This window comes from Eschrichtius robustus, chromosome 14 (assembly GCF_028021215.1).
Source record: "Eschrichtius robustus isolate mEscRob2 chromosome 14, mEscRob2.pri, whole genome shotgun sequence".
NCBI lineage: Eukaryota > Metazoa > Chordata > Mammalia > Artiodactyla > Eschrichtiidae > Eschrichtius > Eschrichtius robustus.
In genome coordinates, this window is record NC_090837.1 from 86118762 (window position 1) to 86140082 (window position 21321).

General features: G+C 40.5%; 1 protein-coding gene across 5 annotated transcripts in view; it reads right to left on the minus strand.

Annotated features, from left to right (window-relative positions):
* Positions 1 to 5664: 5664 nt before the first annotated feature.
* RNF152 (ring finger protein 152) overlaps positions 5665 to 21321 on the minus strand; it is a 78845-nt gene continuing 63188 nt past the window's right edge. For all 5 annotated transcript variants that reach the window (XM_068563515.1, XM_068563519.1, XM_068563518.1 and 2 more), the window contains one exon: positions 5665 to 13768. In XM_068563515.1, the coding sequence (XP_068419616.1) occupies positions 13007 to 13618 (612 nt within the window). In that variant the 5' untranslated portion in view covers positions 13619 to 13768 and the 3' untranslated portion in view covers positions 5665 to 13006. The remainder of the gene's footprint in view (positions 13769 to 21321) is intronic.

The window sequence follows — 21321 nt, forward strand, 5'->3', positions numbered from 1 at the left end:
GACCTGAATCATCATCCCTTTGACCATCGTATCTCGCCCGTTGGTCACTTAGGAGCCATCTCCGTTATGGGATCAACTGTCATGGTGTCATATTGCTTGTGTTCAGGTAACCCTTATGCTAGTTAATAATGGCTCCAAAGGCCAAGAGTAGTGATGCTGGCAATTCAGATATGTCAAAATCAAGCCATAAAGTGCTTCCTTTAAATTCGCAACTTCATAAGGAAAGAAAAAAGCATATGCTGAGGTTGCTAAGATCTTCAGTAAGAATAAATCTTCTGTCCGTGAAATTGTGAAGAAGGAAAAAGAAATTCATGCTAGTTTTGTTGTCGTACCTCAAACTGCAAAAGTTACGGCCACAGTGCTTGATAAATTCTTAGTTAAGATGGAAAAAGCATTAACTTTGTACAATAAGATATTTTGAGAGAGAGAGGGAAAGACCACGTTCACATAACTTTTGTTACAGTATATTGTAATTGTTCTATTTTATTATTAGTTGCTGTTGTTAACCTCTTATTGTGCCTAATTTATAAACTCAACTTTATCATATGTATGTACAGGAAAATACATGGTATATATAAGGTTCAGTACTATTCATGGTTTCAGGCATCCACTGGGGGTCTTGGAATGTATTCCCTGCAGATAATCAGGGACTGCTCTATTACACTATTGCTTTCATTCCATGAAATTTGTATTTCTATTAAAATGATGTTCTATGAAATGGAAAAAAGATTTCTTTTTAATTTATGTGTTTTGAATATGCTTGTAAATTCCTTTGTTTGCCTAATTCTCTATGCAGTAGTTCTCAAGGTATGGCCCTCTGCCCACTGGGGGCATACTCTCCAATCCCAAAACTTTTTCTTACCTGCCTGAATGAGATCAACTCATTAATAACTGACTACATATGTTTTGCTAAGTTCAGTATTTTTAAACTAAAATTAGTGCTTTTGAGAGCTGAGAGAGTTTATGTCTGCCTCCAATTTAGTATTTTACTAATTCAGTGTTTTATTAACATTGCAAGGCTCCTACTGCACATGTGCATATGCAAATAGCTGAATTCCTACAATCTGGGGGAAGGATCCGTATTCATTATCAGCACTGCCTTGAATGATCATGTTCTTTAATTGCTGCTCTTCTTGCTTCTTAATAGCAAATTATTGTTGGTTTTGCTCATCATTATCAATTTAGTTTGTTGTGGGTTGTTTTTAACCCCACAGTAAGTAGTAATGAATATTTATGAATTTTTAGGCTATAATTTTCCAAAACCTCTCTGGTCTCTATGCAACGTGTTCAAGTATGAACCATCCATACCCTTATGACTACAGCAGATGTATACATACTCCCCCCCACCCCCCGTGATTTGCCAATGTGAGAATATTTCATTGGTAATGTGGGCAGTACATGGAATTTTAGCATGCAAACTGCTCACAATATACCATCAAGGTAACTCTAATACAGGTACTGGATTATTTTTACATTTGCATGATGTTGATTTAAAATAAAAAAGCAAACATGAGCTAATAGTTTAATTTTATTACATAATAATAAGCACTTAATGCATTTTGGAGGCCAGATTTTGATGATGTGCGGTAAGTCATAATTGTGAATCATTTTCAAGGTCAGTATTCCCCAAACTGTGTTCTACCAGATGTTAATAGGTATTCTGCAAACAATGAGTTTTTTACTCAGATAAATTGGGGAAAAGTGATGTGCATTATGCTCCCCTTTGACAGATTTGCAAGGGTCTTGAGCATATTATGATAGTTAATTTTATGTGCCAACTAGGGTAGGTCACAATAACCAAGTATTTGATCAAACATTGGTCTGGATGTTGCTGCAAAAGTATTTTTTATATGACATTAACATTTAAATCAGTAAACTTTGAGTAAAGCAGACTGTTCTCTGTAATGTGGGTGGGCCCATTCAATCAGTTGATGATCCTAAGAGAAAAAAGACTGACCACCCCTGAGGAAGAGGGAATTCTGCCAGAAGGCAGCCTTTGGACTCAAGCTGCGCCATCAACTCTTCCCTGGGTCTGCAGCCTGCTCTGAAGATTAGGGACTTGCCATAGCCTCTACAATTCCTTAAAATAAACCTCTCTCTAGATGGTACATACATACTTGCAGATATGTGTATATACTATGTATGATATATCTGCATATATAATCTATATGCATAGATATATGTATATATACACTCTCTCTATGTGTGTGTATATATATATATATACAGAGAGAGAGAGATCTCATGTAGATACATACACACTTATATGTTTGAACTGCAAGTGTTTCGATTTATACGCGGATTTTTTTCAATAAATGTGTACTACGGTACTACGTGATCCAGTGATCCAGGGTTGGTTAAACCCACAGATGGGAAAACTGCAGATATGGAGGGCCAACTGTAAAGTTATAGGCAGATTTTTAATCGAGTGGGGAGTCAGTGCCCCTAACCCCTGTGTTGTTCAAGTGTCTATATCGAGAGAGAGAATACACACACACACACACACACACACACTCTACTGGTTCTGTTTCTCTAGAGAACTAATACACATGTTAAAGTCTCTGAAAAGTTCTACAGTTAAAAAAACCCCTGCTTAACCAGTATTTTCCCCGTTTATTCAAATCATAAAACATTTTTCATATAACACCTACTAATCTCTCAAAATATAACTTGGGAAATGCTTTTCTCAACACTTACTTTAGACAGGTTGTCAGCAATATCAGGCTCTGAACCTGTTTGATTCTGAAACGAATAAGTATTGGGACATAAGATTCCATGTCCTCTTCTTCTGCACATGGCGAAGGCAGAAGAAAATAACTGCGTGTTGTGTGGGCACAAGGAGGTGAAATGTCCACCGTGGAGCCCGTTCCACACGGTGATGACAGATGAAAATATCTACCAGTGAAATGGACCCCATAGCTGTGCTTTTGTCAAATGTTCCTTTGTGGACGTTCTCGGGGACTGGGGAGCCATACTGAAATATCATCAATCACAGTGTAACACGACACAAGGCAATGCATGAATGGCAGGGGGCCTAACAAGAAAAGCCAACTCTGTCTCCATAAAAACCCGCATACCTCCTTTGTCCCTTATTGTCCCTTCTTGAAAGTCTTTCCACAAATGGTCCTCACTGACCCCAATTTATCCTTCAGATCTTATCTTAGAAGACACTTCCTCCAGAAAGGTTTTTCTGACTACATGCCCTACCATGAACCTACCAGGTCAGCCCACCTGCTTCCCTGTTACAGCATGTACATTTACACTGGACACGAACGTTATTTATTAATGCCTGTCTTCGCTACAAGGTTGTGAGGTTCATGAGGACAGGGCCCGTTTCCATCTTGTTTGTCTCAGCAGCCCCAGTGCGTGGCAATCAGTCAGTGGGAACTCGGAGCAAAGGAACGAGGGATTGCGGGGGAGCTTCCTTCTCCCTAATTTCTCTCATGATTCTACCCAGACTAGCCTTTCTTTGTAGCCAAATCTGAGTACTTTTCTCTACTCTGATCTTTCTTGAAAGATCTTCACTCTTTCAACCTTGAAAAAAAAACTATTCCAAGAGTCTATGAAATGTTCATATATATGTGTGTACACACACACAAGCTTGCATGCACACACGTACATCTATACATCCACTTACTCCTGTGAATAATAATGATAATAAAAACAAACATTGGGACTTCCCTGGTGGCACAGTGGTTAAGAATCCGCCTGCCAATGCAGGGGACACGGGTTCGAGCCCAGGTCTGGGAAGATCTCACATGCCACGGAGTAACTAAGCCCGTGGTTCACAACTACCGAACCTGTGCTGTACAGCCCCCGAACCACAACTACTGAAGCCCGCGTGCCTAGAGCCCGTGCTCCACAACAAGAGAAGCCACCACAATGAGAAGCCCGCGCACCGCAACGAAGTGTAGCCCTCGCTAGCCACAGCTAGAGAAAGCCTGCGCGCAGCAACAAAGACCCAACATGGCCAAAAATAAATAAATAACTAAATAAATAAATTTAAAAAAATAAAAACAATCATTTATCAAGTCTAATAGTGTGAAGAGAGATAGGAATGCAGGGAGCTGTAGGTTTGGGTAACGAGAGAGACCGAACCCAATTACAGCTGTATCACTTCTGGGTCAAGTAAAATTGTGCAAAAGTTTTCAAACTTATATAAAGAAAAGCAGAGGCTCAGTCTAATTCTTGGATCAGTTCCTTCCCCCCACCCCCTCCCGGGCCACTATTTACCTCAGTCTGGTGCTACATGGTGGACACTGGACAAGGGTTTCTCTTCCCAGAATTATCACTGGAAACAAAAGCATTAAGAAAGACAACGCATTGGCAGATAGACAGGCTTTCATGTCAGGAAATTTGGCTGGTATTTGGAGGGGTGTGTATGTAAGGATTGAGGGTGAGGGTGGAGTGCCGTGGACACCGGGCCTGGCTCCACTCACTATGTGTGCACCCTGCACCATCCCCATGGGACCTTCAACTACTCACACTCAGCCCCCCCTTTGCAGGGAGGGGCCAGAACGGTAAAGATCTTGGAGCTGACACAGGCTCACCCTCTCCTTCCAGCCCTGCACTACAAGCAGACCACCTGTGCCATCCAAACTGTGTCGTCTGAAGAGGTTGCCAACGTGGGTTATCCCCAGGCAAGACTGGCGTGTAGGGCTCTCCCGTGATTTCCTTCTCCTTCGCCCTGGCCCCCATTAAGTCTACAGAGAAGCCTCGAGATCAGACTATACATGGGATCCAGTCCTGGCTAAGCTCCTGGAGGAGCTAAGACCATTTAAAGGCCTTAAATGCCTTCTTCGAGTCAACTCTTCCTCTAGCTGACAGAAAAGCTCTGCTCTAACAGTAAGGAATCCCTCCCTGGCCCCCCAGCACACACACACACACACAGACCCACACACACACACCCTCTATTTGAGATCAGGGAAATCCACACCAGAAATCCTAAAAAATACTAAATAAATTTCACACTTTCAAAAATCTGGACTCCCTAAAAAAGGCCTGCTTTTTTGGTACAAGAAATGAGTATTGAAGCACAGTAACCTCTCATGTTTAAAACTATAGGGATCATTTTTTAAACTTCCCAGAGAGAGCCAGAGCACACTAACACTAGCGTTCATGCATATCCAATCATTGCTAACCCCTTAATTAGGATTAGGGCACCTGTTCAACTGAAATGCAATTCGCCGATGTGATCCCAAGTTATTGAAAGACAGAATGCTTTTACCCAAAAAGGCTGCCCCAACGCCCTCTGTCCCGCTGATAAAAACATTTGTTAAAAGATTCTTTTCCAGACGCAGAGCTAAGAGACCAGGTCATGGTACTTCTCACTACACAGGGACCTGAGAAATTGTTTTGCACAAGGTACTTAGAGATGGTCCACACAGCATCATTTCTAAATGGTAGAGGATAAAGTTGGGGCCACCAGAAGCCACAAAAACCCAAATTGCAAAAGCACACTTGGACTTACTCATTACAAATGCGTTCTTTGGCTTCTCAGAGGAGCCACTTGAAGGTCAACTCCACTTAAAATCCTTGGCTCAGAAGCAGCTTGTTGCTTTATGACCCAAGTCTATTAAAATTCTTAGAGTCTCTGATGATGAAAATTCCAGCCAATTTTTTTCTCTTCATGGGGTGGGGGGGGGAAAAACCAACACGAGTCTATTTGAAATCGTTTTATGAATTTTAATCATAGCAAATGTGTTTTAACAGTAGTCATAAAATCAACATTACCACATATACAAAGGACAAGACACCAGATTGGCATACAAAAATACCATATATTAAAATCGGGTTCATTGGAAAAACTCAGGACTTGCTAAGACACCACCTACAACAGAAAGAGCAAGCAAGAATGCTTTTAAGACATTCAGATTTATAAACAGCAGCTTGATACCCCCCTAACGAAGTCAATATTTGGCAACATTTGGACAATATTTTCTACACAGTCCAGCAGCTCATTTATATGTAGGGCTATTTGGCCCTTTAAAAGATTCTAAAATAAATAATCCATATAATTGTAAGTGAAACATGTCAAGGACTTAAGTTAACAGCCTCTGAGCAGCATTAATCTAGCCATTTGACTGGAGTACTAGTTATCAAGAGGGCCAGGGAACCCACCAGTGGAGCCATCCGAATGGCAGGGACCCTGTGCAGCAGCTGCATGGCGTATGATGGGAGTTTGTAACCACCCCAAGCTGAAACCAGCCTCCCCACCTGCATCTGCCAAGGGAGCAAAACAGGAACAAGTGGTGGAATAAAAAATATAATAAATGACCACAACCTGGATAGAAACTGAAATATTCTGAATGAGTCTTCCCAATAGTCTTAACCTACTCAAGTCAGGATACATCCACAGGCACGGGCGTTGCATTCCATGGTTAAGAGGATGTCATTAGTTTGTCTGCAATGACTCAGCAACCAGCTGCAGAGCAGGTTCTGAAATTGTCTTGTGTGCTGACACCCAATAGGGCCTCCTTGGACCCTCTCATCAGCTGACCATATTCCCTGTTTGTCTTCAGTTTAAACATCCTGAATTGAATTTGGTGGGCCATACTGGAATGACAAATTGTGCTTGGCTAAGTTATTCCCAGTTGTCCTGGGTTCCTTTCTTCAGCTGGTTTCTGCCACGATTGACCTTCATCTTCTATCTACTTTGTTCAGGAGTTATCATCTCATTATGGATTTCCCTCCCTTTATGCAAGTGTTTTCTCACTCTCTGAGGATATCTTCCTATCTGTTGCCATAGACCCAATGCCACATCTCCACCTCTACCATACAGGATCTACCTAAGAGCTGGGTTTTCTCTCAGCCAGGAAAATCCAACCAGGAATTTTCTGGAGCACAGGGTAAGACACCAACTATTGTGTCCTCCCACTTTTTAAATAGGGATGACCTAAATATCTCAACTTGTTCCCCTTTAAGGGGCATCTGCCTCATCTATTTCCTCCTTCTTACAGCCCATGCTCCTTCACAACCATCACATCCAACCATCTACCTCTGGATTCTCAAAAAGCAAATGTCAAATTAAAAACTGAGCTTCCCTTTGGAAAACTCTTGTTAGAATAATCCAATTAACATATCCCAGGGAGACCACAGAAGACTTTCACATGGGCTACTAGCCCTACATCCCATGGAGATGAATTTAGAGCAGTGTTCTAGAAGAACAGGGACAGCCATAAGAGAACATCCCCCAGAAAAACAAAGAAAATACATGCTGTTGCAGACTTCAAGAGACCCCTCAGTTCTTTGCCCCAAATATTACTGATTGTCTCTAAAAAGATCATAATATGAATAGTATCAAAAACCGTAGACTAGAATAATAAAGTCCAGCTAACGAGATGAGTGTTTTCAAGCACCACTACATCATGAGTGAGATTGTATATAGTGGGGTACCCCAGGCAGTGAACCCTGGAAAAAAAATCGTTGGCCTGACTGTGCAAGGAAACTTGTGCAGAAAAATCGGAGCCATTATTGCAAGAGTTCAAGAATAATGGTGCTCTACCCTCGACCACTTGAGCAGAGCCAAAAAATAAGCCATTTGGAAGACAGAAATTAAATGCCCCACCCACTAATATTCTTTAATGATCAATGGCTTTCCAACAAAATGTATATGGTAGAACCCGCCCCTTCATATATTTGAAAAGTCTCAAGAGCTTAGTTATATAGACACTCCCAAATATAGTTGGTTTGACAAAATGGATGCAGCCTATAACATTTGTTGAGAAATTAACATCTAAATTCACCATTATATAACCCACATTGGAAAACATTTTACTTGATCTTTTTAGCTTCAGTTATAGCTAAATCGTGTGTCTACATATATATTTATATCTATATGTATAGATATAGATATATATCTATATACAGTGAATCAATTGTGTCAGGAAAATAAATGGCTTGAATTTCCACTTATTTTTTTAGAAGACTTTCATGTTTAACAAAATTCAGCAACTTGTCATCACTTGTGAAATAGACTACCACTTTCAAAACAGTTGCTGAATTATCTTGACTCATTCTTCTTTGGAGTTTCTCTTTCAGTACGTATTACTTTGTGGGCAATGTTTTACTGAGAATGGTGGAAATGGTAAGGAACAGCTTCTCCTTCTAGGTCAAGGATGACAGATTGACTGACTGATGACACTTGTGTGAAAACAAAATGCTGACTAGTTGGCAGCATAATTTCTAAGAGAAGATAGTAATTCAAACCATTGGCATACCACTCCTCTCATACCAATAACCTTTAGCCCTCTAATTTCCTCATAAGTCTAAAGAAAAACTATCATTGGGCAAAAAAAATTTTAATCATTTTTAAGGATGAACTAAAGAGTCCTGTCCATTGATGAGTTCTCTATAAAAAAAAAAAAAAAATCAACCCAATTCTGCTAAATTGAAGCAAATGCATTTGGTTCACAGTATTTTTAGACAATGAAAAGCAGACTAACCAATTTAGACACAGCATAGCTTTTCAAATAAAACTATGAGAACTCTATAAAACCAAACCTAGACTGGAATAAATACTGGACTATCAGGAAGAGTCTGATCTTTCTATGAAATATATCTCAAATTCAATTTTCTGCTTCCCTTTATTCACTTAAAAAGCAATTTTAGTAACTTTAATAACCTTCAAGCCTTTAAATTCCATGGACAATTTTTTTTAATGTAAAACAAAGTGTCTTTGTGCAAGGCTTCAAATCTTCGATTCTTTCAGTGATAACTAAAAAAAAACAAACAGGACGAAAACAATGTCAAATCTCACTCTAAAAATAGTACCTATGTTTTTGTCTGGCATCTGAAAAATGATGCCCACCTATGCCCACCTCAAATACAATGACGAGCTGGCAGACTTCAAGGGCAAACCAAAACACTCCCCGTGAACACTGCAAAACCTGCTTGCTCTTTTATTTCATACGTTACTAGTGCAATGATGGCGTTTGGGTAAGACCCTGAAAGTGAAAAGGGATTTCATTAGGCTTTTTTTTTTTCTGTAACATTTACTTTTTGGTCACAAGACCCTAAACACAATTTTACAGTACAGGTCATGCAAGTCAAACGTTTTAGAGCTACTGTCTAACTACTATTTTTGGACAATAGATTCACATGCAGCTAATGATCCCAGAAAAGGGGGCTTTATCAAGCACTCTTTAAGCTTCATTGATTATTCCTTGGCCCAGAGTATCTAAGTAATAACCCTGAAGAGCAATTGATGCATTTTTACTGTCATACTTGAGATCATATATTTTTGAAGCCAACTGCATGTTACTAAACCACAAACTGTCTTCTTCGCCTTACTCTGTTTACTCCATTAATATTTTGATGCTAGATTCCATTGCACAACCCTCCAGAAGTGCACTGTCCAATATAATAGCCACTAGCCACATGTGAGTGGCATCTATTTAAATAACTTTAAATTAAATAAAATACAAAATCCAGTTCCTCACTCAAGACTAATCCCATTTCAGTTGCCCAGCACCCAATGTGGCTACTGTATTGGACAGCATAAGTTACAGAACATTTCCATCATCACAGAAAGTTCTATTGAACAGCGTCAATCTAGAAGATCCCAAGGTTGCACCAGCACACGGTTTTAACCTTCAAGGGACCCACTCAAGTCATGTGCAAAATTAAACTTAATCATATTCCTAAAGGAAATGCCTTATAGCTTTCTGATTGTAAAGTATGACTGGAACTGAGAACCCATTTGCCTTTTCACAGCTTATGCCCCAGGTCATTATACAAAAATGTTCCAAAGACAATGCTTTTTGACAGCATACTTGGCTCTACTTAGCATATTTGGCATTCTCTTGCTTATGTCAAGATCATTAATAAAGATGAAAATTCATGCTTCTTATAGTTTACTATTTACACAACACTCACTGTCCTTTATAGCTCAAGTGGGAGGGGGGGACCAATGTTTTGCAATTAAAAAAATTCAGATCACATGGTTCTCTTTAACTGTCTATACTCATCACTAAATCAACCCTCCTTTCATTTCCCAGAGAGGTAGATGCTAACTAAAGTGAATATATAAATCTACAAAAACAAAAAACTTAATAGTTGAGTTAGTAAAGGGTATTGATCCTCCCTGAAAGAGATCATAGACCAACAGAGAGGTCGACAGGTCTAGGAAGGAGGAAACTGCAGTACAAACTTCTGGTCCCCCTTTTGCTGTAGAATGACAAACGGGCTCGCACCTCTGGGGTCCCCAGCAGACTCAACTACAAAATGAAGCCACCAGAGGTTGCTTTCAGCTCTTTCTGTGCTTTCAGTTGTGAGTTTTTTCATTGATGTGCAACTGTGAATTCTGGCTGATTGTGTCACTGGACTTGAGTCACATGGGGTAGATGAGTTGTTAGTATCATGGGTAAAGGCCAAAGAGGCCAGAGCAATGGGATGCCAAAAACATTAAACATCATTAAGCCTATAAAAATCCTACCTGGCAGGCTGAGACATCACATAGATATGTGCACGCACAGGATTGCACACCCTGACAAGCAGGTACACAAATAAATAACTGCAGGCAGAATCCACATAAACAATTGTTCTTACGTCAGTAAGACTCACACGAAAAATTCTGATTTTGGTTGTTATTGTACCTTAAAATGTAACGTCAAGAATCTATCATAGAGCCGATTAATTTTGCACTGCTTAATTGCAGCTCTAGCACAGGGTTGTTTTTAAGTAAAAGGTACATGGACATTTGTACTCTACAGCTTTGCACTAAGAAACACAGGGCACTGTATCATCACATGTGTTAGTGTCTATATATAACCTACAGACCATGTAGAATTCTATCACACACTACACTCCAGGGCTGGTCATTTCATACCGGACATAAACATGTGTAGACATCATTCACAAAATTAATTTGAAAATGGCATGACTTAATACTGCAAGGGTAAAGTCCATTTGAAATGTCGAATTCTTAATGTAACATTTCTGTGGGGTTTTTTTTCCAAGAGGAATAGAAATTAGGTCAGACTTGCATCACGGCAGCCTGGGAGAGTTTGAGAAATTGAAACTAACCCAACAGTATATTAGGTTACATAATAGAGGATAGCATTCAGCTAATGGGATACCTAAATTATTAATACCAAATAAATCCTAGATTATTTGTTGTATAATGCCCAATAGCTTACACAATAAAATGGCATTTTAACCTAATTTCTAGTTTGAGCTTTCAAATACATTTCCTAAAGGTCTAATGACAAATTTGAAAGATTTGAAAAACCCATGTTCATATTTTTATATCAAATCCTCATGTCAATGAACAGGGTTAGCTTGGGATTCTATTCATTATATTGTCATTTTATCTCATTAACTCCATCACTTTAATGTGCATATTTTGTGCTGCTTGAAGGTAACAGTTAGCATATAAGTAAATTAAATTATCTCAGTCTTAAGGGCTTTTTCTAGCCTTACTTTTTGGAGCCAGTCACTGCTTATTTTTCTGTCCCTTATTTTCAGGGATTCAGTGGAACACAAACAGACATATTTATGAGCGGAGACCTTGGCACATACCACTTGCTTCATGAATTCTGTAAGAGAAACTAGAAGGGAACTGTAAAGCTCACAGCTATGTCCGAACGCACACACATTCAGGGATAGAAATTTATCATTTAAGACCAGCAGATCTTTCTTCATGAGCATCTGCAGGCCATTACACATTTAAAAACGTCTGAGAATTTATGATGAACTGGTCCACTTAAACTGGGAATGTGAGTTGCTACTTCACCTTGCCATTTTTCTCAATGAAAACATATTTTGAAATACAAGAGATAGTCTCACTTATACCAACAAGAGGAAACTGGAATTCAAAATGAGTTAACTCTCATGGAACAATCTCTTTCAAAAAATAATCATGGACTGTCTTAAAATGCCAGTCCAAGTTTGTTACTGTTTACCAACACTCATGGCTGTTACAATACATCAAAACTGGGAGAAAAGACAGGATCTTCTGTTCCTCTCCCTTAGTGCCTTACAGAATACAGGACTTGAATACACAGAAGAGGAGCAAGTTTGGAAGTGACGTGTCTGTGACACCTCGCTGGGTGGGTACCGGTGCCCTTGAGGTGGCCATCATTTTAGACCCTGGACTCATTCATGCCCACAAAGTCTTACTCCCGGGATTCTTCTGAAAAGATTCAAAACCTGAGGTAAATCAAATTACACCCACACCCACACACCCACACACACACACACACACACACATGCACACAAATACACAATATTTACATTTAAAATTCTTATTTTGTGAGATGGCTTGAGAAAAATTGGCATGTAGTTTTCCTGTGGGATTAGGCATTTCTCATTATTACTCAGTTTATTGCTCCCCTGTTGGGCTTTCAGTTTAATAAACACATAGCGAGCTCTAATTACAAGGGAAGAAAAATGGAGGTACGTGACAAAACACAACACACTGGAAACCCTTGTTCAAATATCCTCCTGAAAAAACAACTGTCCACTTCACTTATTTTAATTTGGGTGCCATTCAAAAAGTATAAAAGGCCTTAGCCACTAAATGAAGACTGGGTTTCATTTTTTTAAATAGGAAAGAAACCAGCACTGCATGTCATCACTGAATTTTTACATGGATTCTCAGATTTAATTCTACTTGTATACATAGCATCTTTGTTTTAATCTACCACATTTAGAGAAGATCACATTGTATGCACTTCCACAGTTTAAAATCTAAGTAGAATAGGTCTATCTGGCAACATGATTTTGAGAAATCATCAATTACAGTCCATTTAATACATGATTATGAGGATGCATGCGATCGTCTTGGAAGCTGTTGCCACCAATAATCAGAGCGCTCTGCCTGGTATCTTGCTGAGACCTCACATTCTGCCCTTCGTGTCTGTCGTGGGTTAATCAAGTGGCAGCCCAGAGGCCAGCACTCGGCACCCAATGATCAGCGTGGCCCCCCATCTCCTCACCGCGATCCATCACCAACACCTGCTCAACCCCTAGTCGGCACCCACAAGAGACTTCCGCGCGGCCCTCTTCAGCCACAGGATATCACAGTGAAGCGCTTAGAAATGCAGGACATGTTGTGGAGCACGATGCCGAGAAGGAAGACCAGGACGCAGGCCACCAAGATCACAGTGCACACCCCGGACCAGGTGGAGCTTTTCGCCACGCCCCGCCTGTCTGGCTCCTCCTCCACCTCCTCGGGCGGAGCCCCGCCCTGCAGAGGCTGCTGCTCTGCCGGGATGGTCACCACGGTGACGGCCTTCTGCTGGCTCCCGGGCAGCAGACGGCAGCCCATGTCTCCGGGCAGCAGCGCTCGCTCCTTGGAGATGGGCAGGGGCAGCATGTAGCACCCATTGCTCGGAAGTTTGATGAAGACTGGGGTGTGCTCGGAGGCGTGCGGGATGGCGATGACGGCAAGGACCTCGGGGTCGTCCGGGAGCTGGGACACGGAGAAGCCCGGGGGCAGCTTGGTGATGCCCCTGCACCAGGGGCACCTCACGTCCTTCTGGCTCGTCCTCATCTGCTGAAGGCACACCGAGCAGCACGTGTGTTTGCAATCCAGCAACTTGGGCCTTCGCCGGGGGCTGTAGTAATTGAAGCAGATCTGACATTCCAGCAAAGACTCTTGGGAGAGCGTCTCCATGGTGGACTGCGGGCAGGAAGGCCAAGGCCGAGGGGAAGGAGCTTGTTCTCAGAGCCCACCACTCCGCCAGCTTCTTTCTTCCAGTCTTTCCAAAGTCGCCGGGGGGTCGGGGAGTTCACAGGCATCTAGCATACTCAGGCGTGTTCATTTCTGAAGGAGACAAGAAATGCAAACCAACTTAATTACCTCAAACAAGTTGAGATGGATTTATACAACTGCTCAAAAGTCTTGACACCAGGTCAAAAGGGTAGAGTTTCCCACTTGTGACACTGTAGGATTCCCGTAATGCCCAGTGGGCAGTGACGAATTGTCTCCGCGAATACTTTGCTTATTTCTGAAGAAACAAGTATCTCTATGGGGTATACAGAGGGAGTCTGCTGTTCTTCTGGATTGTTCTTCTAAATACACTGCAGAAGTTCTCTCATTTCCAATAAGTTTGTAGCATTTCCTAAAAGTAAATTTCTTTCCTTAGATCCTCTGACCTTCTTTTTCTGACTCCACTTATCTTCCTGTAAGTATTCACTGCCAGATACAGGCAACTTTACAAATCCAGGTATTTCATGTAACTAGCTCGCTCACTTGATATGGGTTAGGACTGTTCCTCTCTCACAGGTAATTAAAATGATGCAACCAAACAAGCATCCAAATTATGTGTCTCTGGATGGAGCCATGATGACACTGGAAAGAACTATTCAACCACTATTGCAGAAATAATTGTCAGTCCTAGAACCCCACCTACACCCAGAAGCAGGAGCTAATAACACAGAAAACCTCCTTCACATTTTTCTTAAAAAGTGAACCTACTTTTTCTTTCCAATTTCCTTTGTGAAATTAAAAATGCACCCCTCCCCAATGATTACGATTTGTTAAAATCAAAATTAAACATGCAGAAAAAGTTTAAAGTCAAAAATAATCACTGATAAAAATTAATGTTGACAATCAAAAGAGAAACATTTTAAAATATTTTAGCTGTAGTAAGAGCACTTAAATTACTGAAAGTAAAAATTTAGTAACATAGCATTCAGAAAGCTCATATTATTAATATAATCAACTACTCATCTATCCACTAATTCAAGAAATAGTTATGGAATAGTTGAAATTTGCTAACCGTAGAACTTAAATGTTCTCACCAAAAAAAAAAAAAAAGATAAATATGTGAGATGGTGGACATGTTAATCAACTAGATGGGGGAATCCTTTCACAATGTAGACACATTTCAAATTACCGCGATGTCAACTTTAAATGTCTTACAATTTAATATGCCAATTATACCTCAGTAAAGCTGAAAAAGGAAATAAAAATAAAAAAGAAATATCTACTGAGTATCTGTTATGCACAAAGCTAGCCATGGTAGGATATTAAGATGAATCAGACCCAAATACTACTCTTAAGCAATTTAAAGTTAGGCAAGAATGAACTAGTGAATATATTTTCTCTTCCATTCATTTATTCATTCAAATTCTCATTGAATATTTACCATGTGTCAAGCATTATGATATTTATTTTTGTCCCTTGTAACAAAGACCTTGTCACCACTCATAAGAAACTCCCAGCCTGGAGGTACTTAAATAGTTATGCGGGTAAATAGTTATAATAGAAATACAGTGGTGCATGTCTTACTGGAGCTGGAGGAATAAAGGACGGCTCAGTGAAGAATCTGGATTAGGGAGAGGATTCAGACATGTAAAATCAGGGACAGGTTATTTTCAAGTTCAGAAATCAGCATGAGCAAAGGAAAAGGGGTGAGCAATTACAGAATTATTTTTATACTCTAGCTGTGACACCGGCTAGAAGATTTTTTTTAATCCAAGAGTAACTTATAGATGCCACCTCTAAGAGTTTTACAGTTTTAGCTTGTAAGTTTAGGTCTTTGATACAGATGCCTTCTAAAGAAACAGAATTCTCACAGAACTGGCAAGCACCCTCCCACAGGCCCAGTCAGGGAGAGCAGGGCCCACAGGAAGGGGAGAGGTGATCAGACCCAGGCACGGGCCACAGACCACAGACCACAGACCGTGGACAGCCTCGAGTGCCAAGGATGTGGGACTTTCTAGTGAGCAATGGGAAAACATCAGAAAGGTTAAGAATATGAGAATGATTCATCAGGTAGCTATATTCAGGATAGACTGGAAAGACCTGCTGGGAAGCTATTACAATATGAGACAAGAGATAATGAGTAGCTGAAGTCAATAGTGTTGATGAGACTGAAGAGCTGAAAAGTGCTGACAGGGCAGAGCAAGCAAGTTAGTGGGCTCACAGCCAGATGGTCTGGTCTGTGCTGTTCAATACGGTGTCCGCTAGCCACAGGTCCAAGCAGAAGGTAGTGTTTGAAGCTCAGAAAGGAAAACGCGTATGGACACTGAGGTGGGGAATGTGGAACGGAAGCAGAAATCCCCAAAGTGTCAGCAATGAGGGTGGAATTCTTCTAATTTTATACCCAAGGTACTGAATTTATTTTTTCTTAGAAAATAAAAACCGAACGCAGGGTTTGCTGGTGAATCTTAACCAATGCTCTTATCTATCCTCACTGTTAAAGCCCGCTGACAGAGAGCAGGCCATAATATTATAAATCATAGGAAGATGTGAATGTTAAAGGGAGGGTGGGGGGCAGAGATTGATCATAATGAACTAGGGTGGCAGAAATGACAAAATTGGGGAGGGGTATACAATAGCCAAGACATGAAAGCAACCTAAATGCCCATTGACAGATGAATGGATAAAGAAGACGTGGTATATATATACAGTGGGATATTACTCGGCCATAAAAAAGAATGAAATAATGCTATTTGCAGCAACACGGATGGACCTAGAGATTATCATACTAAGCGAAGTAACTCAGACAGATTAAGACAAATAAAATATATCACTTATATGTGGAATCTAAAAACATGATACAAATGAACTTATTTACAAAACAGAAACAGACTCACAGACATAGAAAACAAACTTATGGTTACCAAAGGGGAAAGAGATGGGGAGGGATAAATTAGGAGTTTGGGATTAGCAGACACAAACTACTATATATAAAATAAACAAGGAACTACTATATAGCACAGGGAACTAGACTCAATACCTTGTAATAAAGTATAATGGAAAAGAATCTGCAAAAGAAAAAAATATATATATACATATATATGTATATATATCTGAATCACTTTGATGTACACCTGAAACTAACACAACACTGTAAATCAACTATACTTCAATTAAAAAAACATTGGGGAGGGGTACAAAAAAAAAAGCACAGATTCCTGCCATTTTATGAATTTGGAGAAAGCTGTCCTTAACAATGGCACTCAGGGCAACCACCTTCTAGGTAAAGAGAGCTGGGAACAAAAAAATACTTTGTGACACCAATACAGAAACAGTGACCACCAGTTCCTTTCTTACCCTCCTCTACTTCCACATTAGTTACCTTCTTTCCATAGAAAAATGTGGGAAACAGCTTAGCAGAGTGGGAAGAATAGGGGCTTTGGCTTCAAAGAATCTTGGGTCAAATCCCTGTTTTGTCACCACCAGCAGTGCCACTGGAACAAGTCCTAAAGCTTCTAGAGCCTGCTTCCTCACTGGCTAATGAGGGGTGATAGAGTTTGTGGCTGAAGGTCAAGTGTGTTCAGGCACTGCCAGGTAGTGAAGGGCTCGGGGAGCCCTGGAGCTAATCCCTCCTTCCTTCTGACTTGGACTCCACAGGGTGCTGGGTGTGGTCTAGAGGCACTTCCTGGCTCTCAAAGTATGGCCGTGTGCAACAGCTTGGGCGGAGGAAGGCGAGCACTCCTCTTGGCCCTGCCCCAAGACCTGCCACACCATCATTTTTCAACAAAACCAACATGCAATTTTATTCATGAATTTATGTTCCAAGTAATGTTCACTTAATTGGTGTTGAGTTCCCTTAAAATTAGATTATACAACTCAATTTTCAACTCTATCCAAGTAAGTGTAGGCCTTACAACACAGGCTGAACACAGAGGCAGAAGGGGAAAACAGTTCCTATCTTCTGTGCTCAGCCACTCAAGTCATTCTGACAGCATGGCAGCTCTCTGATTTATACACTGATTCTGCCCATACTGAATTCCAGTTTATTTCCTGTAGCATAATTAGTAATGATGATGACTGTTTAGGTAAAGAGAAGAAAATTTATGAGGCTCTGGACCAAAGGTAGTGATGAATCTTCTTTCTCCCTTTCATCATAAACTCAAAAGATATGAGTCAACTACAGAAGAAACAAGTTCCACGTAAGCTAAAAAAGAAACTCGGAGTTCCTAGTCAAACACAGGATACACAAGCACACACTGGCAGCTGCTTTAGAGACCTGTCTTTGGAGTTAGTTTTCTTACAGGAGCAAAACATGATGCTCAAAGTAAATACTCAAATTCAAAACAAAAGAGTATTTTGGTAGAACGCATAAGAACAGGTGTAAACTGAAATATATTGGAACGATTTTTAACAGTTTATTTTGAAAGAACCTAAAGTAAAAGTTAAGAAAAAAACACACACAAAAACAGACTACAAAAAGAGGAATAGCAGCTAAGGGAGGACATTCTCAAACTAACTGTGGCTTACGATCTAGAATTTATGTTCAAACGTATCTTCATAAAACAGTAGTTTCAGGAATTCCCTGGTGGTTCAGAGGTTAGGGCTCCAAGCTTCCACTGCAGGGGGCATGGGTTCAATCCCTGGTAGGGGAACTAAGATCCCCGCATGCTGCACAGCACGGCCAAAAAAAAGACAATATATATTACCTTAATTAAAAATTACTTTAAAATAAAAAAAAAAAACAGTAGTTTCATAAATAATGTCAATTGTACAATTTACGAATTAAAGGCCTTGAATCATCCCTGAACTCAATACTAATGCACACTCTGGTTTTAAAATAGTTAAAAAAACTGAGATTTGTATAAATGGAGGAAGGTGTGACTTGGAGGGAAAATGCCAAAACCAGAGGGGTGTGTATATTGTAATTGTTGTTTAGGGGCAATGGACATTTGTTGCTTTACCACATCGATATATTTTCATAAAATTGGCAAAAAAGCAAAGGTCTCCAACACTGAATTTTTATAGTTCCAGTTGCTTTTAGAAGTCTCAGCACATGAGGATAGAAAAGCTGATGAAATATATCCAGTCGTCCATTGGTATCTGCGGGGAATTGGTTCCAGAATCCCCTCTCGAATACCAAAATCCAAGGATGCTCAAGCCCCTTATTTAAAATGGCCTAGGACAGCTGGCCCTCTGTATCCTGGGATATGAAATTCTCGAATATGAAACCCGCCGACTATAATGCAGGTAGTTTTACTGTGTTTATACTATAAAGACTCTTCATACGTTCTGATTTAGATCTGCATCTGTGACATCAACTATGAAGCCTCTCCCCACTTGTGACACGAACTGATATTAATTACATGTGGCTGACCTTGAATCATTCCATTTGATGGTCTACACAACGATCTTAAATTCAACGGTTGTGTTGAGAAAAATCTCTAAGTCAGAGACTAAACTAGTCACTATACTGCTCTTCTTATTCTCTTAAAATAGCATGTCTTTCTGACGCAGGTCATTCACTTAATTTTTCAAGAAAATGTAAATATTTGAATTGAGATTGAAGAAATTAATTACAATTCCATTTAATCTGGCATTTCAGCTGGCAAGACCGTTTAGTTATATTGGATCTTGACAAACACTCCGATTAATGGCAAGAATAGGAATGGCTGGCAGTGACAAGATGTGTGGCTGACTTTTGGTCCTCTGGTAACAGAGAGCAACCCTTTCAGGACACAGGTGCCTAATACGTGTAAAGTCCAATTGGTATAACTACACTCTGTTTTCATGGAGAAGGCAGTGGATTCCAGGACTCTGACAAATTTCAAGTGAGAATTTTATGGGCCCAAGCTTTAATAGTTGCCCTGTTTTCTCCTATGAGCATCATGGTTTGTGTATTTGAAGATGCAAAAATTCTGGAAAGTGAGAATGGTTACTTAAAAGTCTTGAGTGACCAAGGGGGACGGGGCAAAGGACGGTGACGGTGTTGGAGGCCGACTGGCCCCGGTAGCAGACGCAGGCAGGGTAGAGAGAGAGGTCATTGGTTAAATGGGCAAAGAGCAGCAGACCAGAACGCCATGGTTAGCCTGGGGACTTGCCACACAAAGGGCTAGCCTTGCCAGCACTGCCCAATGGGACAACCACGAGCCCGATGGACCTGGACACAGAGTAGGGGCCGTACCTCTGCACGTGCCAATCCTTTCGCTGCAAAAATGCAACTAACCAAGCACCTGAAACCGAACCACAGTTTCCAGAGATGTATTTACATAGGAGCATTTCATTTAAGTCAAGGTAGGGAAAAGATGAATGCATTTGACCTATCCACAGCTTGGTGATGAATATTTAAAATCAAAGTATATTGGAACCAGGACATTTTTAGGAAGTAAAGCCAAATTTCATTATTGCCACGACTGATAATAACCACTGGTTTTTGTTGGTTTGCTCGTTTTAATATCTATCAGATAATCATTACTATTAGGAATCAGGAGGTAAGGATTTTAGCTCTAATTCTGCCTATAAGTACTTGGGTTACCTTAGGCAAATCACCTCTCCATAAGCTGCAGTGTCCTCACCTCCAAGGACACTGGACTAGATGATCCCCTAGAGTCCCTTCTAGTAACAATAGTTCTATGACCTAAATAACTGCTAACCACACTCCTGGGTTTTCAACAACATGACAGAGCTGTCAGGCTCTTTGTTCTATAGTCATTACATCTGACAGATCATTTATACATATTAAGTGTCAATGATCTCATGCAGGTTTACGTGAGACAGTGGGCATCTAAAATAAATGGGAAGCATCTTACATATTAGAAGTTTCTTCCTTTAGGCCTTAGGTTTAATGAATGAGTCTAAAGAGAGCTAACACCCTAAAAGAAACAGCCACAACCTCTATTTGCAGCAACTATCAAAGGAATAACTATTTATGTTTAATCAATAACCCTCTCAGCTCAAGCCAAGATATTCCCATTATCCAAACTTGCTACTACGTGAAGGTGGTTCCAACTGTCCCTTGAGCAGAAGCCTGCATAACTGTCTGGCTCATAGAGAGGCCAAGGTTAATGCTGGAATCAATCAGACACACAGCTTCACCTTCACTTGCTCTGATCACCCAATGACGGCAAAGAGAAAAGTTGCAGATGGTCATAAAGGTAGAGAAGAGATATAAAGGACTGTCAGGGAATCCCCAGACTCCCTGGAGAGAGGGGATGATAAAAGATGCCATCAGACAGACAGGCACAGCAAAGGGGAAAAGATCAATTACCCCAACTCTTAGAATTCTGAGTAGAGCTGAAGGAGCTGACAAGCCAGGCACATAAGTAAAGTAAAGGAATGGAAAACAAACAAAATCCTAAGTCTTCCCAATGGCTGGACATCTACTAAGATAAAATACGTAGTAGGAGGTAAACAAATATCTACTGGGAATCCACCAAGTGCCAAGCATTACTCAAGGCACTGGAGTCACCATGGCAACAAGAGTCTCTGCCCTCAAGGACCCTGACTGTGCCACCTGATCTGTGGAAAGAGAAGCAAAGGCGAGGGGAAGGGTAGACAAAGCACTGAAAGGGAGACTCTTCTTCAAGTGATCATATGAATTCAATTGATCGTGCATAGGGCTTAGACAGAACCACTAAGCAGAAAACTATCATTGCCTGTTAGAGCCAGAAAGG